Below are 14,070 nucleotides of genomic sequence, written 5' to 3'. Positions count from 1 at the left end.
ACAACGTCTGCAGAAAACCATAAATTATTGTGAAAATAATTCATGAAAACAATAACAAAACATTACAATTAAAAAATACATTTCAAAGAATTATGTTAAGAAATTTGTTGTTAAAATGAATTATAAATTTAGAATATTCATTAAATCAGTTCATTCTGCAGAATGTTTGGTTCTGGACAGAGACCCGGATTACTGGACCAGGAAGCAGCAGAACTTTCTGGTTCTGTTCAGTTTTATCAGTTTTTTGTCACTTTCAGTTCTGGTTTTTATCAGAACTTTGTCAGATCAGAGCAGCTGCTGCAGCGCCACCTGCAGGGCAGAGCGGGTCTGACATTTACCTCTGGAAACACACACGTGACTGCGCACACACACACACACACACACACGACCGCGCACACACACACACGCCCGCACACACACACACACACCCACACACACGCACACACACACACACACACGCACACACACACACACACCCCTGCAGGGACAGAAATAACTGGCTGTTCTGTGTTTTTCTCCATGTGAACTCGGGTTCCTGCAGCAGATCCAGTTCTGCTGGTTCTGGATGGAGAGCCGATGTGAGCCGGGCCTTTTTGGGTCGGGTCGGGTCAGGTTCTGGGGGGGTGGGAATGAGGAAGTGTGTGTGAGCTGCAGGAGTCGGCCTGCAGGCCTGAAACTCATCGGATCACTTCCTGTTTTTGTCTGCAGCAGAAAACAGGAAGTGAGGAACGGCGGAGAGGGAACGGGTTCCCTCCAGGTTCTGGACGGTTCTGGACCCGGACCGGGTTTCTCAGTCAGCTGCAGCTCTTTGATCTGCTGACAGAAGGTCAGATCTAAAATAAGAGCAACCAGAACTGGAACGGTTTGGGTTCTGCAGACTGAGCGGGTCCAGAAACACTCCGGCTAGAAGCAGGAAGTGATCAGAGGTTTTCACTTCCTGGTTTCCTGTTTGTCTCGTTTCAGTTTCTGATCATTAAACCAAATTAATTATTGATAAAAACAACATTCCGTTTTTATTTTATTAGTATAAAACAATCCAAACCTTTGAACAGCTTCTTAAAGGTCAGGCCACAGCATTAACTTTGACTAGGCCAATCCAGAGTCCTCATGTTGTTCATCAGCCAATCAGAGGAAGAGCTGCTGGTGTGTTTTGGATCAGAACCCGGTTGAAGACACCATGCTGCCACCACCGTGCTCTACTGTGGGATCAGTCCGAATATTTTCCCAGAAGTCTTTGGGATCATCTGGATGTTCGGCCATTTTTCCCTCCAGTCTGATGGAGCGTGACCTCTGACCTCCAGTTTCAGATCAAACAGATTTTAAAGTCAGATAATAAATCTATTCAAACCGACCTGCTAAATATTCACACCCTGACCCACTAGTGTCACTGTGGATGACCTTTGACCTGCTTTGGTTGAAGGGTTTTGCTGCAACAATTTCCTGGTGAAGGTTTATACTTTGACTAAGCCATTTTATGGCTTAGTCAATTCCTAATAATTTCCATGCTGGGATGAATAAAGTAATTCTATTCTATTCTATTTTGTCAGACCTTCAGAAGTGGAGCAGGCCCACAGCATCATGCTGCCACCACCATGTCTGACTGCAGCGGTGAGCTTCTGAAGCCTGGAGGATCACCAGGAGGTTCCTGGGTTCTTCTGGGTTCTTCTGGGTCAGCAGCGGTTCTGGTCTTAGACCTCGACATGGAGGCCATTTTTGTTTTGTTGAATCATGACCTCTGACCCCTGCAGAGGTTATTATAAAAGTCACATTTAAATCCATCGTCTGCAGCAGCGTTGGGCTCGGGTCTCTGAACTGGGCCACTGGGCCACCTGGTTCTGGTTCTGGTTGGTCCCAGGAGGTTCTGCAGCGTTAAGCAGGTTAATTATCTGGATCACAGGAAACTGAACAGAACCGTTCTCCCAGAGACAGACGGACGGACAGGTCGAACAGAACCAGAACCTTTAACCTCATTAGAAACCTGCTCTCTGGTTCTGATCCAGGATCAGCTAATTACAGCACCATTTTCATTATTTGATGTTGTCAGAAAACCTTAATGTGAAAAACCTAAGAATAAAAGTTCTGCTCAGACCCGGTTAGCTTTGACTCTATGAGCCTTTTGGGTCGGGTCGCTCTGCACCTAAAGCTAATCATTTAAGGTACTGTGCCTTTAAGAAAGTTTGGCTCACTCTGATTGGCCAGAAAAAGACTGGGGCCTTCAGATTTATTATAAAAAGTTTTAATTGTTCTGATTGGTTAATATTAATAATATGACAAACTGGTTCTGTAAAAAACTGAAAAAGACATGAAGACAACGCCTCTTCTCTTCCTTCATCCTGTCTTTGCTGAGAGTTTGGTTTAGATTTGGTGGCAGACTCCCCCTAGTGGCCTGGAGGATTCTGTTTTCAGGAGTTTAATACTTGCTCTTGTTATTTCTTGCAGCGTTTTTTGTTTGAGTTTTTTGGGGGGATTTTTTTTTGTAAAGTTTGTATCATTCGTATGTTTGAAGTGCAGTTTACACCTGCTGACCTCCGTAGTTCTATAAATTAACTTCAAATGAAACATTTAGGTAAATCAGTAAATAAAATTATGAACAACAGAATATATTTACAACTAAAAGAAAAATTATTTAAATAATACAAATGAATAAATAACATAATAGAAAATTTCTTTATAGACTTTAAAGAAGAAATGCAACAAATATATCAGATAAAAATATTAGCTGCCCAATAAAGTAATTAAGTGATGCACAAAATATTAAATAAAAATGAAATATTTCTTCATGTATGAACACGGTGTTTAAACATAGTGAAGGTGGTTCTGCTCCGGTAGAGCGCCCCCTGCAGGCCGCACACAAACAGCATCCTGCTCCGACCGCTGACGACACTGCAGAGCTGCCCTGGCAACCGAACAGCAGCCCGTCGCCCTGGCAACCAGCCCAGATTGAGAGTCACCACCGGAGTGAGGTCAGTGTTTCCATGGCGACGGAGCAGATGAGCGGTAATCCGTCCTTATTTGTGAACAGTGAAAACAGGATGGGAGGGGGGCGGGGCCAGTCTGGTCACGTGACCACGCCCCCCTTTGAGCAGCAGCTGCAGCAGCGCTGCAGATCCTGCAGGAACAAGATGGAGGTCAGACCGCAGAACTGCAGCTCCTCTCTGACGTTCAGCAGCTCAGTCACCTTCATTCAGAGTTTTATTAAAGAAACAAAAACATCTAAGCGCTTTAATGAAACATTTCTCCACGGATTTAAATAAAAAAACAGGAATTAAAGGAGCTGCAGTTCCTCCAGCCGCCACCAGATGCTGCTAAAGAGTCTGGATCTGTGATCAAAGCGGTAAATAAAGGTTAAAGCCAGAATAAGAGCAGCTGACCTCCCCTCCAGAACCAGCTGTGGTTCTGGTTCCGATCAGTAAGCTCTGCTGGTCATTTATCAGCAGGAACCAGAACCAGAACCGGGTCGTGTTCTAACAGACTGCAGCTGCTGCTCATGACTCCAGCGGGACATTCATCATCTCTGACTCCGGGTTTTTTCCTCTCACCCCCCCCAACAGTCTCTCTTACCCCTTCCTCCCCCTTTCTTGCCCCCACCACCCCCCTACCCGCTTCTCTTTTCCTTCTAGCATCTTTCAAACCGCGTCCTGGTCTCTGATTGGTCAGGCCTGGTGTGAGGGGGCGTCAAGCCACAGCCAATCAGACGTCGCCTCCGTCTCCCAGCCCCCTCTTGCCTTTTTCCTAACCCCCCCCTCCATGAATATTACCCCCCCCTCCCTCCTCTCCCCCTGAATAAAAAAATCCCCTCTGAGCTGTAAATCTGCCCCCCACACCTTCCTCCTCCTCCTCCTCCTCCTCCTCCTCCTCTTTCTCATGCAGAAGCGGAGCAGCTTCCCAACATGGCGGCTGCTTTGTGTCACTCACACAATGGAGCCCCCCCTCCAGCCCCCCTCCAGCTGGGTGGAGGTTTCTGGTTGCAGCAGCAGCAGCTCGGCCTATAAATAACCCGGCAGCCATCTTGTGTTGTCTCTGCCCTGTAGAGGAAGGACATAGGAAGAAGAGGCACTCCAGGGACAAAGACAGTGACGTCACGGCCCTGTCAGCATCTAGAGGTTCTGACCCGGTCCCGGTCCAGTTAGTCTGGGGTCTCAGAGAACATTTGCATTCGTGTGTGTGTGTGTGCAGCAGATGCTCTTCAGCTGACATGTTTCAGGTTTTCCTGTAATCTTGTTCTGTTTGAACCCAAACCTCACTAACCAGAAATGAGTTTTTATTTTTAGATATCTCTGAATAGTGTGGCATGCATTTGTTTTTTTCCTCTAGAGGCAGAACTCTGTAGAACTTCCTCTATTCAATACTTTGCTGTTAGCGAGTCTCACAATGTCATCATTTTAATAGTTAGCATTAGCTTTCACCAACGTTTTTAACATGCTTAGCGGTTTGGCATTAGCTTCCGCTGTGTTTTTAGCAGTTTACAATTAGCATCTACTATATTTTTTGTGCTAGTCAGTTTATGTGTTTAGTGGTTTAACTTCTAACTTGTTGTTTAGCAGTTCAGCGTTAGCTCCTGCAAATGTTTTCTATTCTGGTAAATTAGAAGCTGCTACAGCACCTAAGTTTTGGTTAGCTGTGCTCAGCTCAGTATGCATCATTTCTATGGCTTTTGCAGAAAGACTCAGACAAACTGAGCTGCTTGTCAGAGGCTGATGTCACTAGAAGCTTTTTTCTGATTCAAATTAATATTTTATTATAATTTTATGAGGTTTTTCTGGAATCGTCTTCATTCTGATAACTGAAAACTCATTTCATGGCCCTGATACTCCGTCATACAATCAGAACGGATGATTGAAATAAACACTTTTTGAAAATATATTGTAATTTCCTTTTTTAGAAAAGACAGAAAAATAAAAATCTGATCTGGTATAAAAAAAAACTGGATTTTATTTTGAATCCAAACCAGGAAGAGAACTCTGGTTAAATTAATGATCTTCATAGGAACCGTTCTCCTCCATCTGGACGCCATGATCAATGACAGGACAGGAGCTGCTGCCCCACTGCATTCTGGGGTTTGTAGTTTGATCCTTCAGTCAGAACTACAAACCAACCGGTGAATCAAGGTGATGTCAGCGGCTAAACGTGACACACGACCAAATATGGAAATCCTGTGTGAGGTCGGAAATATGAGACATTATATTTAGAACCAGTTAAATCAACAGAACCACCGTCCCGGTCCGATCCGTCTGGTACCGACCAGAACCCGGTCCAAACCTAACATGGAGGAACCTGGTTCTGATTTAACTGATGATTTCATTTCATTTCTATAATCTTGAGTTCAGAACAAATCTGGACCCAACCAGAACCAGAACCAAACTGACCTGGTCTGTAGAGCATTTATCAGTATTTGAGCGATTAGAACTGATCCAATTCCAGAACAACAGAACCGGGTCGAGCTTAATGTCAGAACCGGCCCAGAACCCGGCGCTGCTTTCAGGCTGGTTCTGTAGAACATCCGGGTCGGGTTCAGAACCTCTTCCATGGGTCAGAGTAAACCAGGCCTTCAGCTTCAGTGCAGCCCATCTGTACCAGGTTTGGACCCGGGTCCTGGCAGAACCGGCCTCAGGAGGACAGATCGTCAGTCCAGGTGGAGTCCGTCCTGCTGCTGGAACCGGATCAGAACCGGCCTCCTGGTCCGGTCCGGTTCTGTGAAGAAGTCTGACTGACATCCCTCTGTCTCTGAAGGGAACTCGCATCATTCCGGGTCGGGTTTATCTGAGCGGAACCAGAAGACTGGTTTGGATTCTGAGGCCCGGTTTGGGTTCTGATCGGGACGGCTGGACGGAGAGGGGGATGATGGGAAACGGGCGCCGAGGAAGAGGAAGATGATGAAGAGGAGACGTCTTACTTCGTGGACAGCGACAGCCTGAAACAGAGACAGGAGAAGAGGTTCTGGTTCTGACCCGGTGAGACGGGCCTGCTGCAGCGGACCGGACTCACCTGAAGCTGTCTCTGTCCTGCAGGTTGAGCACCAGGCTGTCTGCGTTCAGGTACACTCGGTTCTGGGACTGCGCCACCTGCAGGACGGACACAAATGGATCAGAACCAGAGCCAGGTTCTGCAGAACCCTGCAGGTGTCGGGTCAGGAGAATGGTTCATTTCTAATGAGAAAGGATCTGAATAGTGTGGCGTGTGCCTGTTCATCTGTCCTCAGCCTCCTTGACAACCCGGTTCTCTTCAGGTTCTGGTTCTGGTCTGAGGTTCTGTACAGAATCACCAGTGTCACCATGGAGACCAGAAACCCAGCAGAGGAGGTCCTGGTTCTGGAGGAGCAGCAGAGATCACAATCTGCTGAAACTTTTATTGTGCGGTTTGAAAACCTTGAGGTGGCAGCATCATGCTGTGGGAGCCTGAACATCCAGCCAGAGACATTATGGGATGGCCTAGTCAAAGTAAGGGACCAACTCCAGCTGAGAATCATCAGTGGTAAAACTTTAAGAAGAATGTTCTCCATGTTCTCCAGTCAATATAAATGCAAGCCACACTTTTCAGATTTTTACCCATAATAAAATTTAAAAGCCGTTTGGTTTTTCTTCTTCTCTGGTTTGAGTCGACCTGCTGCTTCTTGTTTCTCATCCTCCATCTTTAAAAACTCCAGCTGTTGCCGGGCAGATTAACTCTCTGCTGCAGGTTTTAACCTGCTCTGATGGTGACAACCAGAGGTCAAAGGTCAGAGCACAGCAACAGAAGCTGAAACGAGGCTGATTGCTGGACGTTTGTTGCCCCCTGGTGGCCGTCTGTCAGCAGCTGCTGGAGGGAGCAGAACGGACCTCCAGAACCTCCAGAACCTCCATTTTGTTTCATTGGGATTAATCAGAAACTTTCATGTTTTTATTGGGATTCAAAGCGAGTCCAGATCAGAGGAAACTCTGCAGGAACCAGAACCGGTTCTGATAAAACCCTGGAGGTGATGCTGCTTAGTTTACCAAGCTGGTTGCCATGGTTACCTGCAGCTCCGCCCCTTGCCCCACCAAGCGTGTGTGTGGAGCCTGCAGCTGGTCTGGACCAACAGGAAGTTCTGCTGGGTTCTTACCGTCTTGGCGATGTTCTGGGCTGCCCGGATCTTCCGGAGCTTCAGGTAGCCGGGGTTCTTCGTCACGGCCATGCCCAGCTGACACACACACACACACACACACACACACACACACACAGAGTCAAGTGGGTCGGACAGTAACGGTTTCTGCACGCGCTCAGATGGAGACAGGAAGTGTAAACAGTAAATCTGATCATAAAGTCACTTTAACTCTTCAATAACAGATCAGCTCCTCTTCTTCTTCTGTGGTTGATGTGGAAACTGTTTAATAAAACATCCAGGGATCAAATCACAGATGTACTGAATTATCAGGCCGAGGTCAGCAGAAAGGTGAGGTTACCATGGTAACACAGATCGCAGCACACGACGCATTTATGGCTCTTTTTGCACATTTTGAAGCATCGTATCATAAACAGTGAATGGAAACTAAAAAGTTCCAGAATAACTTCCTCAATTTGGTCTTTGGATTTTCTTAAAGAGAGTTCAGAACCGGTCCAGAACCAGCTCTGACCCGACCCGGTCGTCCAGCTCACCATCTTGGCGGCCTGCGCCTCGCCCTCAGCCTGGATGATCTTCTGCTTCTGCTCCTGCTTGGCCTTCTCCACGTAGAACTGGGCCCGCTGCGCCTCCTGCTGGGCTGGAGGAGAACAACCAGAACCTCAGATCCAACCGGGCCTGCTGAGCCTGCGGAAGCGGCCCGGTTCTGGCCCACTCACCGACTTGCTTGGCCTCCACGGCGGCCGTGTACTCGCGGCTGAAGCTCAGCTCGGTGATGGCCACGTCGTCCAGGATGATGCTGAAGTCTTTGGCTCGCTCAAACAGCTCCCTGCGGATCAGCAGCGACACCTGCAGGAGGGGACGGGCCGGACGGAACCGGGCCGGATCAACATGACTGACTTCCTGCTGCACCAGAACCAGCAGTCGGGTCGGCTGCACCTACCTGGGCCCTCTGGGTGATGAGCTGCGAGGCGTTGAACTTGGCCACCACGCTCTTCAGAACCTCGTTAACGATGGAGGGCAGGACCCGCTCATCGTAGTCCTGACCCAAACGCTGGTACAGAACCGGCAGGTTGGAGGCCAGCGGCCGGGACAGAACCCGCAGCGTCACGCTCACCATCTGCAGGTCTGACAGAACCAGAACCAGTACCAGAACTGTTAACCAATCAGAACCAGAACCGTTAACCAATCAGAACCGTTAACCAATCAGAACCAGAACCGTTAACCAATCAGAACCCATGCTTTTTTCACACTCAGGTCTGACAGGACAGCTGATTGGTTAACCTGGTCAGTTTTGGTTCTGGATGGTTAACGGGTCGGTTCTGGTACCAGACAGAACCCGACCGTCCAGATGAAGCAGGGAGATTAATTACTGATTTATTCATCATAATAAATAAAAACTGTACCAGGATATCATTTTAGCTCAGAGGGAAAAACATCTTTAAACTTTACAAACATTAAAAAATGTTTTTGTTTGTTTTTACTTTATGTTGACAAATAAATAAACTATAAAAACAAAATGGAGGCTGAGCTGTCTAGTTAAAGGGAAATGTGCTCATAGATAGTGGTTGCCATGACGATCAAACCCTCAGATGAAGCATCCAGTTAATGGATGTGCTGCCCTCTAGCGGGCAGACAGCAAACTGCAGCCACTTCCCTTTAATCCAGAGTTTCTCAAACCTTTTCAGGCTGAAGATCACTTAACCTGAAATAACACATCTGAATTTAAAAGAAAATATCAGTCTGTTTACTCACATATTGTTGTTTTCTTAGATCTTCCTAATAAAGAGTGCTGCCATGAAAACGTCTATTTGGGCAATTTGAGTTATTTACAGATTCTGAAAGTGTCTAAGCTGGAAACACATGGAAATATAAAAGTTGTTCTTTACTACCAAGTGTTGTGTGCAATGACAACATTTAGGGATATTTGTGATTTTGAAGCACAATTAAAGAAAAATAGATTTGAGTTGCTTTAACAGAAACAAAAAATCTTTTTCTGCACCAAATATAAAAATAATTAACCCATTTCTATCAATAGTATTTAATTAATGTCATTTCATAATTTTTAATTAAATTAAAAAATAACAAGAGCTGTTGATGTGCAAGCAGAGTATCATAAAAAAGAACAGTTCTCAGTAAGTGAGTCGAGTCCTACAGTTCACCGCACAGAGCCGTTCAAAGGAATCCAGTCGCTAGTGAACCAAACATCAACACTCAGCAGCTTCAGCTTCTCTGATCATATAATATTCCTGGCCTTGTTTTCTTTCCACCAGTATCTTTTTTTTTGAGTGATCTGGTTTTAAACCAGTTTTCTATCATTATTTTTAACACCATCCTTTGCTAAGCTAGCTGTAGCGTCGCACTTGGTATGGAAACAGTTGTTCACATGCAGTACCTCGCGGACCATAGTTTGAGAAAGACTGGTTTAAACCAATGAACTGTTCTGGTCCAGAACCAGAACCAGAACAGAAAGTCAAACATGGGCCTGATTTAAAACGACCTCTGACCTTTGCTTCCTGTGAGGGAGGAGATCTTCCTGGGCCGGGCTCTGATGTCATAGATGATGGGGTACTGGAACCAAGGGATCCTGCAGACGACAGCTGAGTCAGAACCAGAGGAAAGTAATCTGATTACAGCAGGAAAACCTTCATCCTCACACAGAGGATGACGAGTCCCTAAATGTCCTCATAACTCAGATCAGCCAAGTTCCTTCAAAGAGTCGTTATGGCTGGTGATGCTGGAAGGAGCTCCAGTAGCAGAACGTCTCACAGTGACCCTGAAGAGGCCTCTGACTGAAGACTGTATGACAGTCTCATGCCAACAGTTCAGTATCCAGGCTGGATGGCTCCATCAGCTGTTAGCAGCTCTGCTAATCCACCTCCTTTGCTTTTGCTGCTCTTTAAATCTGTCTGGTTGTTTGGTTTGAAATCCAGGCTGAGAGACGCTGGAGTCTGGGATAAGATCCAGCAGTCATGTTCCACTGAATGACAAAATAAATGTAAAACTCTGGCTGGATCCTGTTTTAGTTTTGAAGTTCGTCCATTTTGTTTGCCAAAGATCTTCTATTGTTCACCATGATGGATGGAGGAGACGCTCTGCACTTCCTCCTCCTCCTCTCAGCTCCATGAAGCTTTTCAACTCCTCTGGGATTCAGGGTCAAAGTTCAGGTATTATTTGAGCCTCTGAGATGCTAATCAGTTGTGAACACTATCATAGTAGCTGTTAAAATGCAGCTAATAAAGCTGCTAGCTAAGCTAACGTACCTTAAGTGGAGACCTTCAGCCAGGACTGTGTTCATCTCCATCCCTCCGATCCTGTTGAAGATGATGGCTCGATGTCCTCCTTCCACTGAACACAGAGAGAGAGACAGAGGACAGTCAGAAGGTTCTGGTCCTGGTCAGGGTCCGAACCGTTACCTGCAGGATGCTAGCGGTTCTGATCCGCAGCATGATGCTGCTGATTCCTGTCTGAGTTTCAGTCTGGTTCTGCCACAGTGTTAGCTTTCTATTGGACATTAACTGGCAGCTTCCTGCTGGAGCCACATTAAATAACACAGAGAAGAGTTTATAACAGGATGTCCAAAATGTGGCCTGGGGGCCATTTACAGAACCAAACGAGGAGAAGCAGCTTTCAGCATCTATGCACCACAAATTTGGAACAAACTTCCAGAAAACTGTAAAACAGCTGAAACACTGACTTCTTTTAAATCTCAACTAAAAACCCACCTGTTTAGGATTGTATTTGAAATGTAATCAATTAGATTTATTGATGGAACTTGACTTAATGTCGTGTTTTGATTATTGATTCTATGTTGCTTTGTGTTTCTGTGTTTGTAATGATGCAAAGCACTTTGAAATGTCTGCTGCTGAAATGTGCTATACAAATAAAATGTGATTGATTGATTGATTGATTGATTACAGCCCGCTGGATGGCTTTGTTTGGCCCCTCAGTCCACAACTTAAAAAAGGAGCAAATTCATAATTAATTCAAGAATTTTTACAGAAAAATAAAATGCTCACATTTATTTATTTAGGATAATTATCTTTAAACTTCACTAAAACCAACCAGCACTGTCTGTCCTTAAGTAAAAAAATAATTCATGAGGATAATAAACTCAAAAAAATATTTGGAAAATATTTATCTGTCACGTTAAACAGCAACTCTGCAAGATCCTGTTTCCCAGATTTCTTTTCTACAAAACTCAGACTCTTTTGCTTTAATAAATTATTGTCTATTTAGTATAATATAAGAGATCTTTTCAGTTTTAACTAAAAAAAAATGTGGCTTTCTCGCAACTTTACAGTTTTGGCCCTAATGGCTGAAAGTTTGGACACCCCTGACCTAATTATTGAGCCGGGGTTATCAGTGGGATCCCAGAGGATCCCGAGGTTTTCCAGGTACAAATCAGATTGGATGGGATTATAAGGAGTCTGACTTGGATTGGGATCAACTGGATTTAAATCAAAATTTAGACCAGCTGAGAAGGTGTTTGGGGTCAAAGGTCAGGGCTACCTGTGTATGTAGCTTCCTTTACGCCGTAAGCCAGAGCTCCAGCTCCGATCAGGAGCTTCAGTCCGGTTCCTGCTCCCCGGGGTCCAGAGGACATCCTGCCAGCGATCTGCCGCAGCTGCTGCAGAAAACCCTGACAAACACAGCAGATGACGTCTGATTAGATCAACAGAACCTGCAGATACAGAGCATCAGGCTCAACTAACCTGACCTCCATACCAGGCCGTAAAGCTTGGATCCCTGTTCTAACAGAGCTCATGTAAATATCCGGTTGTTCTGTAAACAGCGATAATCGGTGGATTTTAGAACAATTAGACCAGAATAAATCTCACTCCAACACCTGCTTTATGAGCCGAATTAAAGTTGAGTTTCTGGAGACTTTAGTAAAGTTTTAATAGAGTCAGAATACCAGCTGGAAATTAAAGAAAATCCTAAAGTTACCTTATTTTAGAGCTTTTCTCAACGTAAATTTGACTCCTGAGCGGAACTCTGAAGCTTTCTTGACATAAACCCCGCCTGATTCTCTAAATCAAGTCTGAGTCACTAATGTTGAACAGATTTATTAGAGCAGCCATTAAAACAAAGCAGAATCAGACATTTATATTATTACTAATCACATTTAAATCCTCCTAAATCAGCTCTACCTGTCATCTAACGTCAGCTGGACTCAAGCGCTGAATTTTAAAATGGCACGAGCCGGGGAGCAAAGCGCGGGAAACCACGGAGCTGTTCTACCGAACTGGACCCGGAAAGAAGAAAAGGGTTCCGTAAAAATCATAGACATTAACGGAAAAAGCCCACTTACACCTGGCTCCTTGTTCGCCATGCTGTCCTGTTAGAAAACCGAATGGGAAGAGACAACAAGGTCACGGGTGATGACGTATTTCCGTGTCCGTCGAGGATCATGGGAAATGTAGGCTTCGTGACTGTCTTATCGTTTTTCAGTCATTTTTAATGATTCAGATGATTATTTATTTGATCAAATAATTTAAAAACAAGAAAGATGACCTCCGTTTCCATATGTTTGATTTTCATGATTTTTCTCTGATTTTCTCTATTTGTTTGTTGCTGTTTTCTAAGTATAAATAAAACATATTGTGCATTTTTCTTAAATTACTATGTAGAGTGGCATATTTATATTGATATGAGATATTATTTTTCAATACCTGTACAGTATTTGTCCTATGCTGTAAATTTGTCCGTACTGTTCTCTATTCCATTCTATTCTATTTGAATATTTATTCGTTAGTATTTATTTATATGGGCTTTCAAAAATATTTCTTGATATTTTTCTCTCAAGCTGTCAGTCTTTCTTGAAATCATTTAAAGTTGATCTTTACTTCCTTTAATCCGGCATGAAGACACAATGTGCTGTGAGGAAATGTGAACAAAATGATCAAATTTGATCAACCATAATTTTGTAATGGAAGCGTCCTTTATTGTCCTTTACTTGCTCCTGTGCAGCAGGGGGCAGCAGAGCTCTGGAGCTCCCGACTGATGAAATATTTCAGTTACTTTATGTTTTGAATCAAGTCTGAGTCACCGATGTTCACAGAGAAAAAGTCTCCACTGATTTTATTCTTTTGGCTGAATGATAATTTATTAAAAACTAATTATATGGTTACAAAATAAAGGTTGAATTTGATCAAAGTTGATTAAGATTAATGCAGATTTTTGGGGACAAATATGATGACAAACAATAAAAATTGTTGCAGATTTCTGTTAAAATGAGATCTAGATCTTAATGGGGTTTTAATTGGTTGAAAAAAGGAAATAAAAAAATATTAATTATTAAAAAGCGACCCCATATTGACACCAAGAGGACACAAGACCAGTTTTTATTAAGTCTGTCAACATCCATCCATCCATCCATCCATCCATCCATCCATCCATCCATCCATCCATCCATCCATTTTCTTCCACCCTTGCCCCATTGGGGTCAGGAGGTGCTGGTCCCTCTCCAGCTGTCAGCGGGCGAGAGGCGGGGTCACCTGGACAGGTTGCCAGTCCACCGCAGAGGTTGGAAATTTAAAATAAGTAAATAAATAAATAAATTAAAGGTTGTCTACATTTAAATAATAAATAAATAAAACATAAGGATGATGTTTCGGCGTGTCCCAAGGCCGAAACATGGTCAGTGACCCCTCACACCCCCACCATGGACTGTTCTCCCTGCTGCCCTCTGGAAAAAGGTTCTGCAGCATCCGGTGCAGGTCCACCAGGTTCTGAAACAGCTTTTTCCCACTTGCCATCAGACTGCTGAACTCTTAACTGGACTGCACTTAAAAACTGGTCTCCACTTCATACCTTGCACATGTACAGAGCTAAATAAGTTTCATTTTACTGTCAGTCCTGCACTTTATATTTTATATTCATATTTATATTCATATTTTATACTGTATTTTATTTTATTCTGGAGTAACCTCACAACATTGAAACCTCAAAACATTGTCCTGAGCCGTATGCAATGAAATTTCCTTCTGTAT

At 44.3% G+C, this 14,070-nt stretch overlaps 1 protein-coding gene across 2 annotated transcripts; it reads right to left on the bottom strand.

Moving 5' to 3' along the window:
- Positions 1 to 4,907: 4,907 nt before the first annotated feature.
- On the bottom strand, positions 4,908 to 12,452 carry LOC116721018 (prohibitin-2-like). 2 transcript variants are annotated; one of them, XM_032564589.1, is made up of 10 exons: positions 12,390 to 12,452; positions 11,588 to 11,717; positions 10,339 to 10,423; positions 9,583 to 9,662; positions 8,019 to 8,203; positions 7,795 to 7,924; positions 7,612 to 7,715; positions 7,079 to 7,156; positions 5,986 to 6,062; positions 4,908 to 5,911 (listed from the first exon to the last, which is right to left on the bottom strand). In XM_032564589.1, exons 1-10 carry the CDS (start codon positions 12,408 to 12,410, stop codon positions 5,890 to 5,892), a joined length of 912 nt encoding a protein of 303 aa, XP_032420480.1. In that variant the 5' UTR covers positions 12,411 to 12,452; the 3' UTR covers positions 4,908 to 5,889. The 2 variants fall into 2 exon arrangements, with proteins under 2 accessions (XP_032420480.1, XP_032420481.1); XM_032564590.1 differs by lacking the exon at positions 7,079 to 7,156.
- Between the last annotated feature and the right edge of the window lie 1,618 nt (positions 12,453 to 14,070).

The sequence above is a fragment of the Xiphophorus hellerii genome, chromosome 6 (assembly GCF_003331165.1).
Source record: "Xiphophorus hellerii strain 12219 chromosome 6, Xiphophorus_hellerii-4.1, whole genome shotgun sequence".
NCBI lineage: Eukaryota > Metazoa > Chordata > Actinopteri > Cyprinodontiformes > Poeciliidae > Xiphophorus > Xiphophorus hellerii.
This window is presented reverse-complemented; position numbering and strand designations above follow the sequence as displayed.